Below are 23,772 nucleotides of genomic sequence, written 5' to 3'. Positions count from 1 at the left end.
GTGTGTGTGTGTGTGTGTGTGTGTGTGTGTGACAGAGACAGAGTCGGGGACAGACGGAGTGCAAGCAACAGAGCAAACATTTGGATGAAAATGAGTCAGTAAGAGCGTGTGTAACGTATGACTGGAGTGATGTAACGTCTCACATTCCATCAGTGACAGTTCTTCTCAAATACACACACACGCACACACACACACACAGCTGATGGAGCAGTATACGGTGGGGTTAAGAAACCTCTGATGGGAAAAGTAACATAAAAAGTGCACATCACTTTGGTTATTTGTGTGTAGAAACGTTCAAAAAGAGCAGCAGTTTTAGTGCTCTTTCTCTCATGATGGGTTGAAGATTAAAATAGAACTTGGTTTCTGACAGCGCAGTGGAAAGACTGATGTTTTGCAAAGCACGTGTCATATGAAAGAGCAAAAAGAAAAAAAAAAAAATCATAATGATACTGGAAATGAAAAAGTAGTGTTGAGTCATTTCTAGGGTTTTTCAGGGTTTGTTGCCATAGAAAGCCACTTATACTTGCAAAGTCAGGGCAGAGAAGAGAGGACTGTGCAGCATATAGTCATGTAAAGCATGTAAGTCTGCCGTTTTGCTATGGAGTATCATCTTAAACTAGCTATATTGTTGCCATGTGTGACTTTGGTTTAATTGCAGACCTGAAAACTAACGTGACTCCAGCAGATTTAAACTTAATAGATTTCTGGTCAAGTCTTGTTCCTCTCTAAAGAAGGACAAAAGCACAGGAAATAAATGTTTTAAACCTTGGATTATGTCTGAATCTACTTTGACATTTACATTGAGAAAACAAGTCAAGCCTCAATTGTAACTCTTTATCCCTTTCCTCCTTTCTCCCTCCAGCCCTTCAGTGTTACTGTGAGCGCTGCAGTGCCAACTCCAGCTGCACGACAGATGGCGTCTGTTTCGTCGCCATTCGCAAGACGGGCTCCCGACTGGCCACCGAGCAGCGCCAGTGCGTACACGAAAACGAACTGATCCCACGAGACCGACCCTTCATCTGCGCCCCGTCCGTCAAACACGACACAGGCATCTACCCGATGTGCTGTACCACCAACTACTGCAACAAAGACCCCGACCTCTCCGTCTTCCCCAGTAAAAACACACACACACACACACACACACACACACACACACACACACACGTTCATATACTTACGATGTCCTTACATTGTGTGCATTTTCCTGTAAGGCTTGGATTAACAGGTGGCATAAGAATAAAAACAGCAGCTAATGCATCTAGATACAGAAACAGTACAGATGAGTTTGTATTGATATGATACACTGGCATATTGATGTGTGTTTTCTAGACTACATTTCCCATCATTAGCAGCAGGTATCAGGTTCAATTGACCTCGCGAGGCAGCTGGATTCACGAGATTACGCAAGAATCCATCTCGTCAGGCTTCAAGTTATGCGCTAGTGGCCGAACCAACAGTAGTCTGGACCAATCAGCATCCGATGATGAGCCCGTGATAGACAGATGGTTCATCCAATCACCTGTCAAGTATTTTTTGAGCGTGCTTGCCATTTTCCAATTAGTTTCCAAGGACGACTTCTCAGATGGTTCTGTTGTAACGAACCATCTGGAGCGTCAGGTTGGGGTTTAACAGCATTGTATTGAGTTCAAATCCATTATTGAATCCACTTATTATATCCAAATCCTTTCAAATGATTTATTATAGTTATTAGGTTTACCTTTCAACATTCGCAAGTAACTACAACTCAAATCAAATCATCTGTTGTTGGATGAAACGCAACAGTTTTTAGTGGCAACTGTAACTACACTGCTGGTCATACATGGTACATGTAGAGAACAATGTGTGACAGCAGCTGCACAGAACACATTAACCACAGAGCAGACTAGCTTTTTATTTTAGCTGTTATGGATTTAACATTAATTACAGTTACAGCTGACTGATGAGTCTGTCAGTTTAAGCAGAGACAGCCTGATGCTTATATGTTTTCTGTTGCTCTTTGTTAATAAAAGAGTGAGGAGGACTATTTTACCAACTTGGAACTGGTTCCAAAATGAAACTGGAACACATCCCTAATTAAATTTCTCTCCACAGAATTCTGGAGTATCTAATATGTTTTGTGTATCAAATACTAATCCCTGTATGCTGTATATAAGGTTCTCTGAAGAGTTCATTGAGTAAAGCAGCTGTCAGTTTGAAGTTACAGCAGTTACAATGGATTTTGAAGTTGACCCTGACTCATGACTGTGCTGGCTGGGTGCCGGTCAGCCCGACTCCTGAGATGACGGGCTTGAACGTCCGTCGTCATCCAGGGGGGAGAACATGATCTGATGAACTGATCCCTGCAGTTCTTTGGTGATTTACTGCTGGCTCTAATGTCTCCACAACATTTTGATATATGATATCATTCCTTTTGGAAGATAAATGTCGGGTCTCACAGATGAAATCTAACAGTTGTAGTTGAGATGATTTTGTGACAGTACAGTCAGGTAGGTGTGTTGAAGCTGCTGTCAGCAGAGAGAGGCAGGGGTTAGTTGAAAAACCAAAAAATACTGAATGAATGAACTAAAATAAAGTAATTGTTTATTAAAACACTGTTTATTTCATTAACATCAGTTTTTACAGCGGGGTGTCTTAAATTAAATGTTATGAATATGAGGCCTTAGAGAATGTGTTGATGTATAATCTGGTTCAGCTGAGCAGGGAGTCCCTGGAGGTGCTGCTGGACCTGGATTGGCTGTCACAATAATAAAATTAAAAGTTCTGGCACCATTTCTACTAGCTGTGTCCTGATTTTCAAGTGCAGCTGTCAAGGTTGCTAGGCGACAGGAGCGGCACTTCATGATGCAAGGGTAAGGGCGGGCGCAGCTAGTGACGCAGCTGGAAATCCTCCTTAGACCAGACTCGTCTCATTTAACAACGCTCGGCTCCGGCCTTCACGGTCTACAGAGGACGAGCTTTAGTAGACCGCGTCCTTCCAAGGATGTCGCCCCTGATAGAGACACAGCTTCTGTCTCTCTACTGTAGGCTTCAAAACCATGACGGACAGAGAAACGCCATGACACCATTTGACTCTGGAATATTATAAAGAAATGCATTCCAGTCATTTTAAGAGTCTTAACTTGTGCCCAAAGGTTACACATCTACATTTTGCACCAAGTTACCTCCGTTTTATAGAACTGTGAGTTCACTAGCTGAGTGGGTAATGGAGTTGGAGCAAACAACAATCAGTGCTTCAGAGAAATACTTGTGTAATAGAAGCAGGTTTTAGTTTTACAGTGGAGCGACGCACTCAGCATGAGGGCTAATGATAAAAAGGCTCCGCTCTGGGAGAGAATATGCTGCTTGTTTGTTAGTAAAGTGTGCAGGGTCACCAGAGTGCATGCAGCCTCTCCTCACTGGTTTATCCAGCCTCAGGTGATCCGTTTGTTTACCATAAAAATTCCTCTCTTTTATGTTTTTGAAAACATGTTTGATTGTCATCCTTCCATATTAAAGAGGAGATGAGCCGGGGAGAAGGACAGGTGTTTCACTTCAATCAAGAGGTGTGTTTAGACTCTGCATCACTACTGAGTCTCTCTTCTTTGCTGCTTTTACAAAAAAAAAGTGTGTTCTTACAATAAGACTGCAGTCCCACTAGACCTGCAATTCTATTTCCCAATTTCCATTTCCCCACACAGAAAATAACACTTTTCTTTTCTTTTCTTTTTTTTACTGAGATTTGAACAAAGAGCTATGTGTACAAAAACAGTCAGTCTGCAAAAACCAGAGGGCTCGAATTTGATTCGTTGCCATAACTTTAGAAGGTACAGCAACACTTAATGGAAACAAAGTCGAGCAGTGTCATCTGAGCCGCTGCCTCACTTCAGTCAAAAATCGAAGGCCAAACATAAATCTGATAGAAACAAATACAGATGAGAGGTCTCGCTGTTCTTACAAGGCAGTTGATTGTTCTTTCACTTGTTAATGTCACTGTCAGATCATATTCAGATGCACTTACATAACAAAGTCAAAATACAGACAGAAGCTGCACAAGGTATGCACAGAGCTAGTTCTGACTGACAATCTCTACTTCAGTTTTATTTCTATAGCTCCAAATCATAACAGAAGTTATCTGAGGCCACTCTTCACATAGAGCAGGTCTAGACTAGTACTAGAGACCCAACATTCCCCCCATGAGCAAGCAAGCTCAACTGATGAAATATAGTGTAACTGTGTGATTGGCCAGCACAGCACAGCACAGTTAAACCCTTCAACTTTTGATTGATTTCTATATTCATGGGTGGTATTTTTTTAATAGTTGGTATTTCCATTCTGTAATGACCTCTCCATACAGTGTTTTTATTGGTGTTGGCGAGGTACACTATTCCCAAGTTGTATTCAGATTGCCTAACTACTACGGGGTGGATTTAAAAAAATCAATTTTGCGATTCACATCGATCTTCATTTAATCTTTCCAATTAGATCCGTAAAATCTGAGATCGATCTTTTAATATATGCCTTTTTCCTGTGAATTTTACATCGGAAATGAATCCAGACATCTGCCCTCAGGCTTGGAGCAGCTCCCACCATATATACCTTGTGGCCAGATCTTGCTGTACATGAGATTTGGTTGCCGTCCACCGAAGGCAAGCCTGTTGCACAAAAGCTTTGTGAGACAATCACAGTAAAGTGTATGTTTTCCTGAGATATTAGTGATGTTTACATCACAGCAGGCATGTTTGTAGCCTCATTATTTCCACTGGCTGCCTGTTGATTATACACTGCACTAAAGAAAGCACTCATCTAGTCACTCACTCACTGACTGGAGAGTTGTGCTATATTGTGTTGACTGCTGTAGTGTGTTCATGTTAAATAAAAAGTACATTAATATAATTGCTTTGCCAATTCTTACTGTAAACATTGATATTTTTAATAATACAGCAGGTTAGAGGGTTCCTTGTACAGTTTACAGCATTAGTTCTCTGACAATCTCTTTCATATCCAAGCAAAACTGGTATTGTGACTAAAATATCCCAAAACAAATCGATATTGAATCGGGACCTTGTGAATTGGAATGGAATTGATTCAGGAAATCTGAATCAATAAGGAATTCACAGTAAACGACGCAGCATGGTATCTAGCACAGTTTGATCTCATTAACATCATCATCACCATGTCCTGTTTACTCTCTTTATACCATGTCAAAGCTTTATGAAGTTACTGCTAACGCAAACAGAACCTCCTACTGCTGCTGCTTAAAAGTCTTCAACTGGCAAAACACAGTGAGGCTTTTATTATGAAGGAGCCAGAGATTAGCACTCATCACAACAGTCATCCAAAATGCATCTACAAAACAACACAAAGGTTATTTTCAGACTTTTTTTTTTCCCTGTCAGATCAGAAAGCTTGCAGGGAGTAATGGAACAGTCAGGAGCTGCCACAGTGAGCTGTTAGATGAAGAGCTGCAGGCTCCTCAGCAAGCCTAGCAGCTTTACTGTGTCCTACTGTTGTGTGGAAAACTTACCTGCGCTGTGCATGCATTGATCACAGCATGATGGAAAATGGTGGATTATTGACTGACTTCTTTATTAAAACAACCCAGGTTTGTTCTGCTGATCTGGAAACACATACACCAGCTGCTCTTCTCTTGTATTTCTGACAAATGGCTTTTTTCAACCAAAAACGTGCAAGAACTATTGAAGGATAAGAGCTAATCTCAGGAACTAAACTAGGAACTTAAAGTCTCCTGTCTGGGCAAATTACACCCATGACGTATTTAAAAAAAAAAAAAAACAACAGTGGTGTTTGAAACACAATTGTCACATACAGGAAAGCAACAGAGTCATCCTGACACTGTGGCTGCTTCTATTTGTGTACAAAGGGAGTACACAAACTTTTTGTTTGTTTTTTGTTTGTTAGTTTGTTTTGGCAGTGTTGATGAGAGAGGGGGAGAGGCAGTAGACAGAACAGAGCCAGTGAACGAGAGAAATCAAACTTTATTTTCTGACTGTCTCATGCTGTTACATTCTAAAGCAGAAATAAATAAGCATGAAACACTCAGCAGATCATTTAATATGAAGACACACAGCAGTAAACACTAAGAACAACAGGATGGATGTGTATTGTTGAGGAAAAATGCTGCTGCTTTTTTGGGTCCAATTTGCATACTGTTGTTCAGATGCGGTGGAAACACAAACAGGAGTACACAAAGGAGATCTTAAGTTTCTATATTAGATTAGATGAGATTAGTTCATCTAGTTCAATAGTTCCTGGAACTGTTTGGTTGAAAAGGGACTTAAGTAGCTACTCGATGAGAGTTCGCCGTGGTAACAAATTGCACTTGCGTTACGGTGACTGTGAGTGTTGCCAAGGATTGAAGGAGCTTTATTTGTCACATGCACAGAGATACAAAGTAAAAGATGCAGCAGAATGAAGGAGATGCTCTCTTACTGTGCAAGAATATCCAATAAAATCAGTAAATAGATAGAATAGAATAAAGTCAATTACTAGTGCAAGATGAAACTAATATATATACTCATCTTACCAGTTTACAGAATCTACCAGTATTTACAGTTAAAGTGAGCTGGTGTGCAAGTAAGTGACTGTGTGTGTGTGTGTGTGTGTGTGTGTGTTGAGGATCGGGATGGCCTGAGGATAGAAACAGTTTTGGCCGTGTGACTGCAGAGGCGTCTGTTCGACCTCAGCAGTCTAAACAGTCCGTCGTTGTGGTGTGAAGTGTCTCTCATGATATTTTGGGCTCTCAGCCTCACCCTCCTGATGTAGGTGTCCTGCAGGGTGAGAAGAGGTGTTCCAGTGGTGCGTTCAGCTGAACGTACCACTCTCTGCACGGCGCCACGGTCGCCGGAAGAGCACTTCCCGTACCAGGTGGTGATGCTGCTGCTGCCTGTCTGGACACTCTCCACAGCTGAGGAGTAGAAGGTCTTCAGAATGGAGGATGAGACCTTGAATTTCCACAGCTGTTGGAGGAAGTAGAGTCTGGATTTTTTTGAGTGTGTGCTGGGTGTGAAGGGTCCAAGTTAGATATGTGAATCTGGAGACCCTCATCACAGGTTTTGTGTTGATCTTTAGCAGGGTTTATCTACCTAGCTGCTGTCTCCTGAAGTCCACCACCATTTCCTTCATCTTGGTGACATTCAGGATTGTTGGATTATTATTATTATTATTTTACAATACTTCTTACAGACGTTCTACTTTGAAAAGAAATTCTTAATCATCATGTTTAGTTATCCAGGTAAGACTGTTCTGTTTTTTCAGGGGCTTTTTTCAAGCCAGAAAAGAACATGACCACTCAATACAAGAAGCTTATTTATAAAGCACAGGATGCAATATGAACAATAAATAGCAAAACCCTTTTCCCTTCCCGTCCTTCTCAATCAGACTACACTCAACCACCGTCTCAAGAGTACACATGCAGTCTTCTTTGTATGTCTCCGCCATCCGCTCTCCACTCCCATTACAATAGCTTCCTCTTACATTTTTACCCTCCATAGTCTTTTCTGCTGGTGTTTTTCACACTGTTATGATGGTGTTGGTTCTTCAGAAAGGTTCAACCAACAGCAACACCTCTGTGGCAAAAGCCTTTCAAGTGTTGTTCTGTTCCCGCCAACATTTCAGCTTTTAGAAAACCAGATTAGCCAAACAAGTTAACAAGAGCCCATGAAGAGGCTCCTGTTGACTATGTATGTGCTGGCAGGTTGAGGGCATGGGCAAGGCTGCTAATACAATGAATGCAGTGGATTTTAGTAGACAATAGAATGTTGTACTTTTTCCTCTGCTCCACAGAAGCTGCTCAGACGATTATAAATTTCCATCTCTCTCTCGTAGGTGCGATTTATTTTGACATACATCACTGTTGCATTCACTGTCATTTGTTTTAAACGGCTGTGCCTGTCTTCAGTACGGATCTCTGGATTTTTAGCTTTTGTTTTTGATAATAGTTAGATAATGATAGGGACTGTGTAGAGAAAATTACAGTGATGTAGGCGTATGTACTGTCTGCCTCTCCTGATACTGCCTGCTCTCACCAGCCAAACTGTGAGCAATTTCATTACATAATTGTGGTGGCAGTTTTACATGCTGCTACTGTACTTAAGTACAGTTTTGACTTGTACTTTACTTTTCCATGTTATTTTACTTCTACATCATTACATTTCAGAGGCACATATTGTACTTTTTTGAGCTGCATTTATCAATTTTCAGATCTGTATTTTACATGTTAACCAGATGATTTATTTAATATTTTCATATATATTTTTGTATATTTATTAGGTTAAATAAACCACAGAATACTGTGAATGAGACAATTTTGAATTACAGGGAAGGTTCTTCGTTCACCTTGAATTGTTCAGCGAAAGAGGGAGAAAAAAGACCCTGAAAAGCCACATTAATCTTCAGACCAATCTCCCTAAATGTTCAGCATTCATTCCCACTAGGATATGTGGGTGAGATGTAGAAGGGATTACTACCACAGCATAAACCCTATGGGAAAGTCTCATAGCAGATAAGTATGTATTGCCTCGCTCTATATATCGTCATATCATCCACCTCTAATTCATGCCACCTGTTTATAGTATGAAAATCCAACAAATGCTTTCCATGCAACATTTTTAACAATGCTTGGGCATGGTTGGAGGCTATAAAATAGGCAGCGGACTTCTATATTCTATCTCTAAATGCACTCAGAGTTGTCTGTAAGCCACAGAGATAAACAGCCATTGATTTGTAGAATCAGCTTTAAATTCCATCACGATATCATTATACCCAGCTGTTCTCCAGCAGTGTCACTACTCTGTCTCGTGCCCTGGAGGCCAAATATTGCGTTAGCATCGCAGCTCTTTCCACACCGGCCCTGTCAGTTTTAATCAGAGCCCTTTACAGAATATTATGCAATGAAGACCTTTGTTTAAATGCCAGTGCCATCCCTTTAATGTAGATGAAGTTAACATTGTTGGATGCAACACTAGCCTGCCTTCATCATTCATGACCCCCCTGCTGTATATTAAAATGCAGAGAGGTAATGTTGACACCAAAGTCAGATGATTTTTTAACGTATCCTTTCCAGGCTGTTATATAAATGCTGACATCACCAGTTCTTCCTGGGGTCATATGGAGCAGGACTACGGCTGTCGTCGTGAAGGAATTTACCCTTGAATAAATTAAATGGTTTAAAACCAGACAGAAACTTCACCAGTGAGACTAAACTGAGGTTGAACCGTAGAAGCAGTTCATGGCCTTACATTGGTTGATTTCGCTGCCAATCAAACATATCTGCGCTCCTATTGGCTAGTTTTACTGTCTCTGTCTGTCTCTTTTTTTTCTCCTATGTGCACTCGTTCGTCTCTCTCAGGCAGTTTAACTGAGCGGGGCGCATGCCTTTGTTTATTAATATTAAATGTGTCACATGTTTAAATTGCACCAAATTCAACACTGCATGTCCTTGGGTCCCTAGCAATACACTTGCTGAGTGTGAAGTTGATCGGAGGAATGGTTCTCAAGATATGTGAAGGACATACAAACACAGACAGACATGCCTTTGTTAAGAGGGGCACCCCGCGCAAGATATCTTGTGCTATAGTGTCCCCTTGCCTTCGACCTCTTGGACCCCAAGAAGAATGAACTCTAGGCCAGGGCCTTGTTAAAAGTCCTGACTAACTGTATTTGATGCCTAAGTTATTGGTTTTGCATTTATTCATTAGTATTATTCTTATTTCAGCTAAATAAAATGTTTTTTTACACCTAATTTTTGCTTTTAGTGTAGTTTTAGTAAACGGTAATACCTATTGTATTTTCTGAATGATTTTGTTGAACTTAATTAACCCTACTTTATGCTTCACAAGAAAAGAGTATGTGTTTAAACTAGTTACAGTCTGTTTTGAGTCAAGGTCACAGTATTGCTTTGTGTGTGTTGCATTATAGCCTGCCCTATGTGTGTATATGAGTTCACTTACAGCACTTTCCGGGACTTTCCAGTAAGTCCCAGTCCATATATGAGTTATCACTGACCTCATACAGTTGTTAATCAGCTCATGTTGCATGGGTATGTAAAGAAGAAGAAAAACGGTTCTCTCTCTGCTTGGGGAAGGATGCTTAGACTTAGATCATTTTTGTTTGTTATACTGATACTGAAACCCTGTAGTGGTTTTTGTGGTTTTCCTCATCAAGGACTTGTACTTTTCTGGAGTGTGACTCCACCTTACTAGATGAGTGTTTTTTTCCCCTCTCATTTTTAGTTAAATAGTCCTTGGGTCTAGAAGTAAATGTTTTTCCTTTGAGGTTATAGTTCACCTACCCCTGCACCCGTGTATCGTATCAGGACCTGGGTACTATATACAGGCTTAAGTATCCCATTGATACATCTCCCAGTGACACTGATTTACACCACTTTGCTCCACTTAGGATGTACTAAGGTCTGAGGACATAGGTGACTGGAGGCGTGTAGATTAAATACATTCAGGAGGGGACTGAGAGTAAGTAGACCTATGGGAGAATAAAAAGAGCAGTGGACTTTGCACCTGTGTTGGCTGAATGGAGCAGCACTAACTGACTAATGCAGAAAACCTACAGCAGAGTCACCTTAAACCTGTGATTTATGAATGGAGTCCAGCTGGACCGGGTCAGGGGAGCCTCCCAACATCCAATACACACACACTGAAGTGTAAAACAAGAAGGACCTAGCCTTATGAAAAAAGGAAAAATGTGAACAACACAGTTGTGGCGGTTGCTTGCCGTCCACCTCGGTTGGCTTGTCTATAGCACGGCATTGCAATATTGCAGTTATTGCGACAGCCCTAAACAGGACCCTGTCCCAGCATGCATTGGGTTAAGGTTAAGAAACAAACAAACAAATACACACACACAAGGACAGTTGTACCTCTGGATGGTTCAAGTTTGCCAGCTGTCTTTTATCACTTCAGTAGATGGATAAAGACATTGTAGTTGCCTCTTTTGGCCATGTGGCACTGTGTGTGTGCATGTGTGTGTGTGTGTGTGTGTGTGTGTGTGTGTGTGTGTGTGTGTGTGTGTGTGTGTGTGGTGTGTTAGCTACAGGCCAAATCTCCCATCAGGCTAGCAGATGGAATGTGCCCCCGCATCACTTGGCCTGTTAGCTTCCTGGGTCGTGGCTAGCACTTAAGGCCTGCCACTTGCCAGCCATCAGTATGCTCCAAGTGAACCTTTCCAACAGTTCGCAGCCTCACTTGATCTCTCACATGTTCATAACTTTTTGCTGACATATTGACATCAGAACCATTAGAAACACAGCTCATATATTAACCTCAAACATTGATGTGTGATTTTTTTTTTTTTTCTAACGGACTCTGTGTCTGCCTCCTTCCTGTCCAGCAGTCTCGACAGTCCAGCCCCCTCCTCTGGGTCCTGTGGCCCTCGCAGCGGTGATTGCCGGCCCGGTGTGTGTGCTCTGCCTGCTGCTGGTTTTGGCGTTCTACGTTTGCCACAGCCACAGGGGTCTAGGAGCCGGTGGGGCTGGGGCCCACCATCACCACCACCACCGGGTGCCCAACGAAGAGGATCCCTCCATGGACCACCCCTTCATCACTGTCGGAACAACGCTGAAGGACCTCATCTATGACATGACCACCTCGGGCTCTGGATCAGGTACAATGCTGCACCTCCACACTAATGACTTTCAGATAAGGTCTGGGTACTGAAGTCTAAAACAATATGACGAGGGTTACATTTCTTTCCTGTTTCACTTATGCACATTTGTTTGCTATGACAAACTGCTACAGTGGCAGAAACAGAAGATGAACTCATACAGTACACGTTCTACCGTTACTGTAACCTTTTACTTATTTAACAGTGAGTTTCAGTGTGGAGAGGAGCATGAGAACATGTCAAATATAACTCCAATCAAAATCCTTAAAGAAATATTAGTTGGTAATACTGTTCCTTTAATTAAAGCAGAGTTTGAGTCGTGGCATAAAACATATTTAATGTTTATATCATGAATCAGGACTTTTTTGTGTGCAGCATGGTTCATTCATGACACGTCCTGTTTCCCTTTGTTTGCTAACAGTTAAAGGTCAAACTATAATTGTACTGCTCAGTGCAGCACAGCAGATTGGATAAAGGAAAACTCAGTTTCAAGTCTGCAAAAGTGCAAAAATCTCTGCATGTCAAAACACAGCATTTGTGAATCTGAGTAGTCCTGTTCAGTGTTGCCAACTTAGCAGCTTTCTCGCTAGATCTAGCTACTTTTAACAACAAATCTAGTTTTTTTTGGGGGGGGGGGGCAGACCTTAACTCTTCTTTTTGAAAGGAGTTGCCAATATTTCTCAGTGAATGCGCGCTAATACAGCTGTGATTATTGGATGGACTGTGTTCATTGGGTGGGACAGAGCAGCAGCACATTCAGTGGACCAATCATCAGCCAGACAGTTGTGAGCTGTGATTGTGCGTACCTGTCTTACCTGATGATGAAGCAATCCTTTCCGACAGAGTGTGAAGTATGAAGCTTAGCATCAATGTAACAATCAATGTATTGCTTTGCTTTTCAACTGCAGCTGCAACTTGTTGGTTCGTCATGCTGCTGCCACATTTTCATTTAGGTCTAAATATCCCCAAGTTCCTCTCAGATTAATCTCTTTTTTTGAAAATGATTTTATGCATGTCTGGGTTGTGGAGGTTTTCTATCGATCTATCATGTATTTAGTTCAGGAAGTTCGACCCGTTTGACCTCTACCTGTTCTACACAGCTGTATTAGTTTGTATATTTAAATGTACATGAGTTTGTGTGGAGATGGCAGCAGTGAGAACCCTGAAGCTACAAACATCTGAAAGTAAAAGTCTGGCTGGTTCAGTGTGCGCAGCTATCCTTATTAGGGCATTGCATTGACTTCTATCACTGTGGACAGCCTAACCCAACCCATAACCTTAACCATAACAAGTTCATGCTTAACCCTAACCTTAACCTAACCTCAGTTCACACCTCACTCCTAACCTCAGTCAGGACCTCAGAAATGACATTTAGCCTCATTAGGGCCGGGCTTTGGTCCCTATGAGGACTTCTGGTCCCGACAAGGTCGGTGTTAATGCCAGAAAAGGTCCCAATGAGGTAACAAAAACGTGCGCGCACACACACACACACACACACACACACAGAGAGAGAGAAAATCTCCGCACTGGTAAAAGCTGTTCTTTATGCTAGCCATAAATTAGCACCTCTCTGTGGAGACTGACACCTCCAGCACACTGCCAGGGAAGCACTTGGATTCAATCTTTTGCGGAATATGTAATTGTGTTTGTGACTGATACGATGTGTTTGTATGTGTTGGCATAACTGTGTGGGCTGTTTTAATTTGCTGAATCAGAATATGTGTGTGTATGGTGCCTGTTGAAATCGGAGGAGGATTTTCATTCCACTTCCGTTTTCTGTTTCCTCATCAGCAGTTTGCCAAAGCAACAGAGCTGAAAAAAGCTTTTCCATATGCAGTCCAACTTTCTTACTGTTGTTGCCGCATTTCAAGTTGTTGCTTTATTGGAAATATTTCTGGCCAAATGAGTTTGCAAGAGGAGCAAACTCTATTTCATTAAAGCCACTTCACCAAATCAACTGTTAATAAGCAGACTTGACTCTAATATTGGCAAACTGCTGTACTTGTGTACTGAGGGATCTCAATATGCTACTGCTGGAGTTATCCAGCAGAATTCCACTTAACTAGTAAATCTCACCTATTCACTGTTGTTTCCCTGGGAAGAGAGGTGCATCTTCCCACAGGAACATCTGTGGATGAATTCAATTGATCGAGAGTGGGCGTGAAGTGTTAGGGCCACTGTTAAAAAAGCTATAATATTGTTGAGTGTCAAATCATGTGTAGGGCAATATATGACATTTGATTGATTGATTTTTCATGATGTGTAAAATGTCTAAATCATGAAAACTGAGTTATCACAACACGCACAAAAAGTTTATTTTCAGTCAGAAAGTAACTTAGATGACAGCTGGCTACATTAGCATTAGCCCTTTTGAGTAATGACAGTCCCATAAACGATGACATCACACCACATGCTCGCCTGCTGCTGGTTATGGGACTATGGTGACTCCAGGTGGTGTGCTGTCTCTGGCTAACTCGTAGTGAATGTAACGGTCACATCTATGAGAAAAACAGACTGAAAACGACTCTTCACACTGATCTGTGCTCTCAGTCTGTATTAGTTGACGGGGTATCATTCCAGTTTACCAGAGTCGAAGCGCTGGGAGTCAACTGAACAGTTTTCCACATTCTACATTGTACAGTTTCTCTCTGCCTGTCAGGTAGCTAATGCTGCAAACATCAGGAATCAGAAACACAAACAGCAGCGTGTAAGTTAATGAGCTCATCTTTCTGCTCTGTCTGTGCTCTAACTGATTATTGAACTCCATATCTTTGCATTAGTTGAAGCATCTGGTTCTGACATTCAACTGTAATAATATGATGATTCAATTCTGCATTTTGCAGGCAAAAAAGGACTTAAAATTGTGAACTGATTCTTCGATTAATGCTTGAAAACAATTTTTTTTTTCATATTACCCAACTCAAATTATGAAATACATTCTGGTGCCTGAAAAACGTCATTTCAGCTAAGGCTATATGAGGCTTCAGCAGTCTGAGTTAGACAAATCAATTAGGGATCTTCCAGTGACAGACATTTAGTATTAAATCCCTCCTCTGTGCTTCCACAGACAGCGTTCTCTCGGTGATGTACTGCAGAGGTATCACAAAGTGACACCAAATAACACAAAGTGGGAATTTGTTTTGTTGTTAGCTGTCACTTATGAAGATACACTAAGTCTAACTCAGACTGCTGAAGCCTCATATTCACTTCAGCTGACCTTTACAACATCTTTCTGCACACAACGAGGACTATGGACTTTTGTCATCACTTCCATTGACACTGCTTTTAGAATGTATTTCTTCACAGCCAGTATGAACAGGAGGAACAATCACAGCAACCAGTAACCTTTTCATTGTACATATGGGCATGTCAATATTGTATTAGACTTGAAAAATTGTGGTCCTGTCCTTGAAGGCTATGACTATTCAGTGTATACAAGATTATAAACTGAGGGGTTTTTTTTTATCTGGCACTGAGAGTTCTGCCTCCACTACATCTCATTTGTTTGTGGTGCTCAGGTGGCTGCTTTCTTGTAACTAATGTTTTTCATGGACTTTCCACTTTCCTCCATTTGATTTTTTTCTCCTTAACAAATGATACGTTCTGCATCATGATGTAGCTGTTAGCAACTCCATTTTCTAAACATTCCTGTCTGCTTTTTCTCCAGGCCTGCCACTGCTGGTCCAGAGGACCATCGCCAGGACCATCATCCTGCAGGAGAGCATTGGTAAGGGGCGTTTCGGGGAGGTGTGGCGGGGTAAATGGCGTGGTGAAGAGGTGGCCGTGAAGATCTTCTCCTCTCGCGAGGAGCGCTCCTGGTTCCGGGAGGCTGAGATCTACCAGACTGTGATGCTGAGACATGAGAACATTCTGGGCTTCATCGCCGCTGACAACAAAGGTGAGTAACCAGAAGAGCTCTCAGAGGCTAGGTTGAGATAAGACCACACACAGACACTCACTCTCCTGTGCAAAAGGCAGGGGGTGAAAGGCAAGCAGCTCTGGTGTGGAGCAGCTATAAGAAGACTTGCTAACCTTGGGCACAAAAGCAGGGTTAGGGCCCAACATCACCTTTCCAAAGTCAGGGGAAAACTGCAAGCAGGATGCCTGATCAGACAATGCAATATTCATTGGATACAGTGATACAGTGATGCAGGATAGTTTTGAGAGAGCTTCAACTCAGCACACCAGAGGGCTCGAAAGGTAACCCTGAGAGTGCCTCCAAAACAGTTGGCAAGTCCCATGAAGGAACTAAGGTTTACACGCAGGCTGCAGTCAGCGGGCTCCCTTCATAAACCTCCTTATTAGAGGATGCTGTCCAACTGATGCATTCCCAAAACCCACATGGCAGGCTGAAATCGCGGGCAAATAAACTTTAATGGTGGAAGAAGCTTAACCATTGTCCAGTAAATCCTGCAGGAAGCAGAATACATCTGGAACAGAAATCTGAAACCCAATGATGGCTCTAGCCTAACACCATCTTTCAAACACGCACCACTAACCATCCTCACACTTTGAATAGCCGATTGATTCAAATGTACCCTCTCTCGTTTGGGGTGTGGGTGAAAAATCTTTCTGTGCACCTGTGACACCAAGTCGTTGCATAACGGCGGCGGCCATGGCTAACTGTGAAGGAGCAGCACTAGCTCCACCATTCACAGTCTGCTGGGCCGATATGGGATATTCGGCCATAGATGAACCAGTGCATCTGCTCCTAGCAGTGCGTCTGTGTTTCTTAATGAAAAGAACAGAGGACACTGCGCATTTTTGTGCAATGTGAAGAGATCTACGGACACTCAGCCTAATCTCTCCCACACCAGGCAACTCCCACTCCCTAAGATTTTATTGCACTGACAGTAATGTAACGAGTGTAGTTGTCCTGGTTCACTGTCTTTCCTGTGTGTGTGGAACACACACCAATGGCTCAGTCCTGCCCGCAGTGAACCATAGAGAGCAGAGGAGAGTAGGGCGACCATAAATGACAGCAAAACACAGCAGAGACTCTCAAACTGAGCTGAAATCAAAGGAGTGCGCATAAATTTGGTAAATAACATATATAAACATAGTCTCTACTGCGTTTTGCTGTCATTTATGGGCCACCGTCTCGCTGCTTCTTTCCTCTTCACTGCTCTTTCTCAACTCGGGTGGGGCTGAGTCCTCCGTGTGTGTGCAGCACAGCAGAGGAGAGACAGACGACGGTGGAGAGTTGGAACGAAGAAAACTAAACTCATTGAGTTACTGTAAGTGCAATAAAAGCTTCCCCAGTAAAAAGCCACTAAGAGTAATTTATCAATATCATCCACGTAAAAGATGGACAGACTCCAAATGACAAAAAAAAATTGCCGTAAAGAGCGTGATTTGCATCACAACAAAATAAACGATAGAGTATAATATTGTCACTGTTTTCCTCATAACTACTGCTCCCAAGGGGACGTCAGTGGTGAACACCACCGGGTCTCTCCAGTGACTGGAAAAGACATTCTGAGGACACGCCCACCATTTGACTGAGATGACGTCATACGTCCAGACATAGGGAGGACACCCAGGTGTCCACTGGATTTTGTGACAGAAAAGCCCCAAAAGAATTTATTTGGAGGCCCAAATACTCTATATTCTGAGTTGGAAACAGATGCTCTTGGCGTGATTGACACTGAAGCTCAAGCTGGAAAGGCTGTCTCTCTCCACTTCCTCCCTCCTGGGACCACAGAGGAGAAAATCGTCCAATTATGCCAACACTCTGAGACCTGTGGCTCGCATACGATTCAGAGCTGCCTCTGCACACTTACTGAAGACCCTCAGGGTGAGCAACAGCCTTGAATGGCAGAGTCTGATATTTGTAGGCTACGCAGATGCAGATCTATTAATATGATCCAGTCACCAGGTCGAATCGTGCGGAACAGAAAATTGTGTATGAGCGTTCTGAATATGTATTTGCAGAGGTGGGAATTGAGGAAACGTAAGTCCGGCACTAGATGGAATGGACCGCCCTTTTTTGTAATGAGGAGATACCGGGAGTAGAAGCCCAGATTCCTTTCCTCCTCCAGCATTGCCCCTCAGCTTAAGAGAGAAGAAATTTCACTCTCCAGAGCCTTTGCGGCTCCAGAGAATGCCACGCGGGACGCCACAGGTGTTTATAAAGGGGGGGACAGGCTGGTCCAACTCAAGATGATTGGTCTGTCTCCTGACCAACATGGTGGTATTGGAGCTTCCATGACTGGTCACACCAGAAGGCGCTTCCCATAGTGAGATACCGAGCGAGGTTTGAAAGAGAAGCACTCTGCTAAGGGTGACATTAGTGCCGGCGAGTGTTCAGTGTGAATAGACAGGCTGCTCGATGGTGTGGAAGAGTAGCAGTTCACACTAGAGACCAAGCAGACATTAACACACTGCTAAACAGCTCCAACAGCACACACACACACCTACTGACGTGTGTGAGAGAGACGGCCCACAGAATGGATTTTGTGTCTTTTATTACAGTTTGACTGATGGGAGGTTGTACAGGCTGCTGCTAATACATGGGATGTCGGGCAAGTCATGTAGATACAGAGTTCATTTCAATTTATGCGATTTGTAGACAATAGATTGAGATTTTACAGTTAAAGAGTTTCAAAGCAAGTTGCAAATGCAACCTCCCTCCTAACAGAGCAGAATAAAATGGCTGGTCTGATTTGTATTCATTTATAAACTTATTTTTTATTATTGTATCCTGGTGGAGACTAGAGCCAGACTGTTGTTATCAGCTGATTCAGTTTATCACAGTCCTATCAGTATCAGCATACACGCAGCCAAGAGAATGCAGTACAGGAATAGTTTGAGGTCATTTTGGGTGAATATTTAAGCAATTGAACTCTGATATGATCAAAGCAAACTCTCTGCTTTGTTTGTGGTGTGAAAGCAAAGCAGACCAACCATTTTTTGTGACTGTGAAAGTACATGTGTGAATTTATCCATCTGCTGATCATGGGAATTATATAGAAAGAAATTTCCAAAGTGATCTACTTAATCATGCAAGATCAATAGTAGTAGCTATGGTAACACATATGCTTCCCCTCATCAGTCAGAGTCAAAACAGAGGTGTGTTGAATGTGTGTCCTAGTCCAAGTAGTTCATCAGTTCCTCAATGTAAAGCTGAATGTAATATTACTGTGCAAGACGCCACTATGTACTGTTTCTACCATCTCAACATTATTCATGACAGATGAGGTCCAGCTGTATTATCCACTCATAATACTTGTAATCATTGATTTCTTCATGAGCTCTTTGTGATACCAGAGAAGATAAATCAACACATCAGGTTCTGTAAAGTGCTCCAGGTCCTTCTGGGCAGGATGACATCAGCGACTGTTCAATAAATGAGTTGTTCATATGATGTCATGGTTGGAACTCTTGGTTCATTTGTAATACACAAGGTGAATAGGAAAGAAGCCAGAGCTAAAAGGCAACAATAGAATTTTGGCTAGCAGGGCCAACAGCAGAGCCAGCCCTATAAACAGTCCCTAACTGACTGACTGAATGATAAAGTTACACCACTGGTCAGCAGAATGCCACCACTTCCTGTATCTGTTTCAAATTAAAAGCCAACTGAACCAAACTACAGGTTGAAAACTGCTATTTTCAAAAAACTTTGTTTATATATATATATATATATATATATATATATATTTTAAAAAGTAGAATATTGAGTGATATGTAGTTTGTAACTTTCAAATTTCCAGTGTCACTCTGGAGTCTGGAAAAGCAGAAAATAGACATAACGACCTGCTGCTCCTCCTGTCTGTCTGTAGATAACGGGACATGGACTCAGCTGTGGCTGGTGTCAGACTACCATGAACACGGCTCCCTGTTTGACTACCTGAACCGCTACACCGTCACTGTGGAGGGCATGATCAAACTGTCCCTGTCCACAGCCAGCGGCCTCGCCCACCTCCACATGGAGATAGTGGGCACGCAAGGTGAGACGCGCGCACACACACACACACACACTCAAATTTGTCACATTCTGTATGCTTTTCTGTTTTCTGTGTTTCATAAATGTGCAAAAACATAATTCATTCTCACAATTCATAGTTTTATACTGTAGTTTCTTTTAGTTTTAGTTGCAAAATCCAAATAATAAACCCTGCAAATCAAAACCTTTTTTTGAACTACCAGATTCTTCTATCTCCATAAACTTTAACTGAAGAATAAAAAATGTCCAGATAAGAATTTCCCCAAGAACAAATAAAATCTGAACTTTGTTGGACCAACAAACATCTTATTTTCTGAAGCAAACATGGTGAACACTGCGGTTCAGTTGCATCTCACAACTTGCAGCAGCATGAAACTACAAAGCCGATAGAAAGACACAGATAGAGATGAACAGATTCTCTTCACCACTCAAGTCAGAAACCCGTCAGCTCGAGTGAAATTTTGAGCTTCTCCTGATCTTGTATGTACAGAAAAGAGCATCGGAAGAAAATCTGAGAAACTGGAGCTCACCATTTACTACTCATGGACCAAAGACACAAACCATTCCAGCAGTCCAAGACCCCTTTTAAGTTTTATAACTCCATCCTTCAGAGAAAAAGTGCAGAGACGCATGTAACACAACAAAGACCACACACACATCATGTGTTGACCAGACGTATCAGGATCTGTCAGATTCATTATTGATCATAGTCATTTATCAGAGCAGCATGCTGTAACAACAGCTTCTGAGTTTTTACATGTTGGGAAACGTACAGTAATGTTTCAGTAGGATGTGGGAACACAAGCAGTCAAACACCAGACTGAACTTAGTCTGATAATCACCAGGATTTTACCCATCCACATCATGAAATCCTTTTTAAATTACATTTTGATCAGCGGGACTCATGTCAGTACAACAGGCCAGTTTGCTAAGTGCAAAGTTTAAATGAAGTCGTATTAAGTCTATATTTTGAATAGGGTCGAAGCAAACTATGTAACCTCACTTAATCTAAATGCATCTCAGTGCTCCCCTTTCACTTCAACTCCCACTCCCATCATCACTGACACAAATTATAAATATATGGTGGTGTACATTTTCAAAAGATATAGATGTTCATTACACTGTATTATGATATCAAAATATCTTTTTCTATATTCAATATTTTCAAATGAATGGGAAAGTGGTCTCAGGCTTTTGGCACATAAAGCTCAGTTCTTCTTATTTAGGTCCAGTGAGTGCAGGACTTCTGTTGAATGTATGACTTTCTCTTCTTCCAGGTAAGCCAGCTATTGCCCACAGAGACCTGAAGTCAAAGAACATTCTGGTGAAGAAGAACGGAACCTGCTGCATCGCCGACCTGGGTCTAGCCGTCCGCCACGACTCAGCCACCGACACCATCGACATCGCTCCCAACCACAGAGTGGGAACCAAAAGGTAAGTGCATGCTGTACAGAATGCACACAGTCTGTAGCTGTAGCAGTGAATTTATGGTCGGACATCCTCTGTCTCCATCTTGTTGTGTACCCGCTGAGGTTCTGTCAGGAGGCTCTTAGGGCTATCTTTCATTCTGACATAAGCATCCTTTTGGGATAAAACTCACTTCTGCTCTGCTGTGTAGGCAGGTGTGATGTTGTCACTGTGAGTAGTGTTTCACCACACATCTCTAAGCTGCAAAACATCTCACCTCAGTGAATTGGGGATGTAAATAAAGGAAGCCAGACTATTAGAGTGTCAACTGTTGCCGCTGTCTTTACAGGTGGCGTGACTATAAAGACTTGAGGAGGTGACTGGGTTTCAGCCCTCAGCTTTATCAGGATTTCATCTATGAAATCAATCATCTTGTCACTTTTAGCTAACCGGTCAATCCAGAGGATGGAAACAGTCTCAGCTGGTGCTCAAACATCAGAGATGGCGTTCTATTTACACTGACAGAGCGGGTCACTCAAACAACAAATGTTACAGGGAAATAGTGCATGTGTTGGAGACTATTTTCAGCGGCGTATGAATCCACATTTGGTGCTCTAGTGAGTATTTCTGGCAGCAGGACGGCGTGTGTGAGATTGAGTCAAAATAAACCACCGCGTGTGTGTTCATGGTAATGAAGGAACATGTCATCAGTGGAACAGGGTGGCTCACTGACATGTTTTTAATAGTTTTTGGACAAAAAACTGAGCTCTACAGCACAGAGGGATAAGATATATCAGGTTTTGATATGCACACAATACTTGTATGAAATTGTGACGCAGGGTGTAGTAACTATCTGAAGAAACAAGAGAAGCTATGGCAGAGCAGTTGATACTGGTCAGCTATTTCTAAGGAGAAGGAGAGAAACTGCTCTTGTGTCTGCTAGTTTGGTATACAGGCTTCTGCAGCGCCTGCCAGAGGGGAGCAGTTGAAAAAGGTTGTGTCCCGGGTGTGGAGACTGTGTAATGATTTTTCCGGCCTATTTCCTGGTTCTTGAAGAGTACAAGTCCTCTAGGGTGGACAGGGGAGCACCAATGATTTCTGTTCTTATCTGTCTGTTCTTATCCTGTTTCGTGGCTGTTCTGAACTGGACCGTGATGGATGTGCACAGGACGGATGTAGAACTGGCTCAACAGCTCCTGTGGCAGACCATGCTTCCTCAGTTGCTGCAGAAAGTACATCCTCTGCTGGGACTTTCTGAGGATGGAGTTGATGTTGGTCTCCTACTTCTGGTCTTGAGAAATGGTAGTTGGTAGTAGGTCTTCGTGGCTGACACAGGGCTGTTGGATATTGTGAGGGGGAGCAGTGCTGAGGGGTGTCCACTGTCATCTCCATAGTCTTATCTGTTGAAGCTCAGCGTGAAGATTGGAGCCAGTTAGTCAGCATCACAAATAACCAAATATTAAGCTTGTCTGAACATTTATGAGTCATGCAGTGATGTAGTCATCAGAAAAGTGAAAGGAGCACTTTGAGTGGTTGAAAGTCTAGAAGGGCTCTACATAAGTGCAGTCCATTTACCATTTAGTTTACTTTCTCTCCCTCTGGACAGAGATGTTTGATTGTGGAATGTTGTCCAACTTTCTGCGTAGCAGTGTGGACTTAACAGCCACAGTAATACAAGTTCTCCAAGGGCAGGCTTGACAATCCCATATATATATAAAGCCTGGTTGGATAAGAGTTCCAATTGGGAAAAGAAAGCTAGATGCAAACTTTGTGTAAAATTGTTTGACGTCTGCAACATGGGAGAGGCAGCAATTGTAAGCTATATGTAAGGGCAAAAGCACTCTTGTCTTGTCGCAGCATCCACTCCATCCAGAGACTGACCACAACAAGTAATGAACCTGTCAACGCGGTCGCCAGTGCTGCACATTGAACTTGATTTGCATTGAGTTGATTTGTATGAGCTACAATCTGCTGGCAATTATTTGGCAATACAATTGCACACATAGTCAGAATGTAAGATACATGTTAGCAGTTGGATTTTAAAACCAGTTATTTACATAATAAACATCTTGCTATTCATACTCAGATGTCAAATATGGTCTGGAAATTTGAGTCTGGAAAATTATGGATTTTTGAAATGGAAAACGTGTAGGTCTAGTTCTAGTATTTATTCATTTGTTTTATGGTAATGCTTTGACAGAACCTGACAAAGTTGCAATATGCAGTTAATTCTACAAGTCTGATTAAATCCAGATATGATACGGTTTACCATATGTTTGCCACAATTGTAGCATGAAAATTTCATACCTGCATGGCCCAAGCGGATACTTTATCAAAGTTGTAAATGTTGTAATAAAGACATAAAAATAGCCAAAAATGTTTGACCTCACAGCTAAACTACTTCCTCCCTTTCTTCTCCAGACTACAGGTGGCTTCTCACTTTCCCTTTTGTGTGTGTGTCTGTCTACACATCTCTTGTTCTGTTATGTAGACATGTCTAGCTGTAGGATTGAAAAGTGAGCAGTGCATCGAGGTCATAACCAGCACTTGTTCCAGCACTCCCTCCCTTTCTCTCTCTCTCTCTCTCTCTCTCAGTGAGACCACCATAGCTTCAGTCCCACTCTGCTTTTTCTCCCTCTTTTTTTTTTTGTCTTGTTTATGTCTTTTCCCTGCTCCCTTTGTTGTTTGGTGGTTTGATGCTGCAGGTGTATTAGAGTGCCACTAAATGATTCAGTAAGCCTCGGGTCAGTGGAGACAGAAGCTCTGGCCTTGGCTGAAGTCCATGTTACATATTGATGATCTGATCC

At 42.2% G+C, this 23,772-nt stretch overlaps 1 protein-coding gene across 2 annotated transcripts in view; it reads left to right on the top strand.

Annotated features, from left to right (window-relative positions):
* tgfbr1b (transforming growth factor, beta receptor 1 b) overlaps window positions 1-23,772 on the top strand; it is a 77,823-nt gene that overhangs the window by 40,217 nt on the left and 13,834 nt on the right. Inside the window, exons 2-6 of one of the 2 annotated variants that reach the window (XM_044340054.1) lie at window positions 863-1,114; window positions 11,344-11,613; window positions 15,281-15,511; window positions 19,395-19,562; window positions 20,836-20,992. In XM_044340054.1, the coding sequence (XP_044195989.1) occupies window positions 863-1,114; window positions 11,344-11,613; window positions 15,281-15,511; window positions 19,395-19,562; window positions 20,836-20,992 (1,078 nt within the window). Of the gene's footprint in view, window positions 1-862; window positions 1,115-11,340; window positions 11,614-15,280; window positions 15,512-19,394; window positions 19,563-20,835; window positions 20,993-23,772 lie in introns of both variants that reach the window. The other variant, XM_044340053.1, reaches the window with a different exon arrangement.

This window comes from Thunnus albacares, chromosome 21 (genome assembly GCF_914725855.1).
Source record: "Thunnus albacares chromosome 21, fThuAlb1.1, whole genome shotgun sequence".
NCBI lineage: Eukaryota > Metazoa > Chordata > Actinopteri > Scombriformes > Scombridae > Thunnus > Thunnus albacares.
This window is presented reverse-complemented; position numbering and strand designations above follow the sequence as displayed.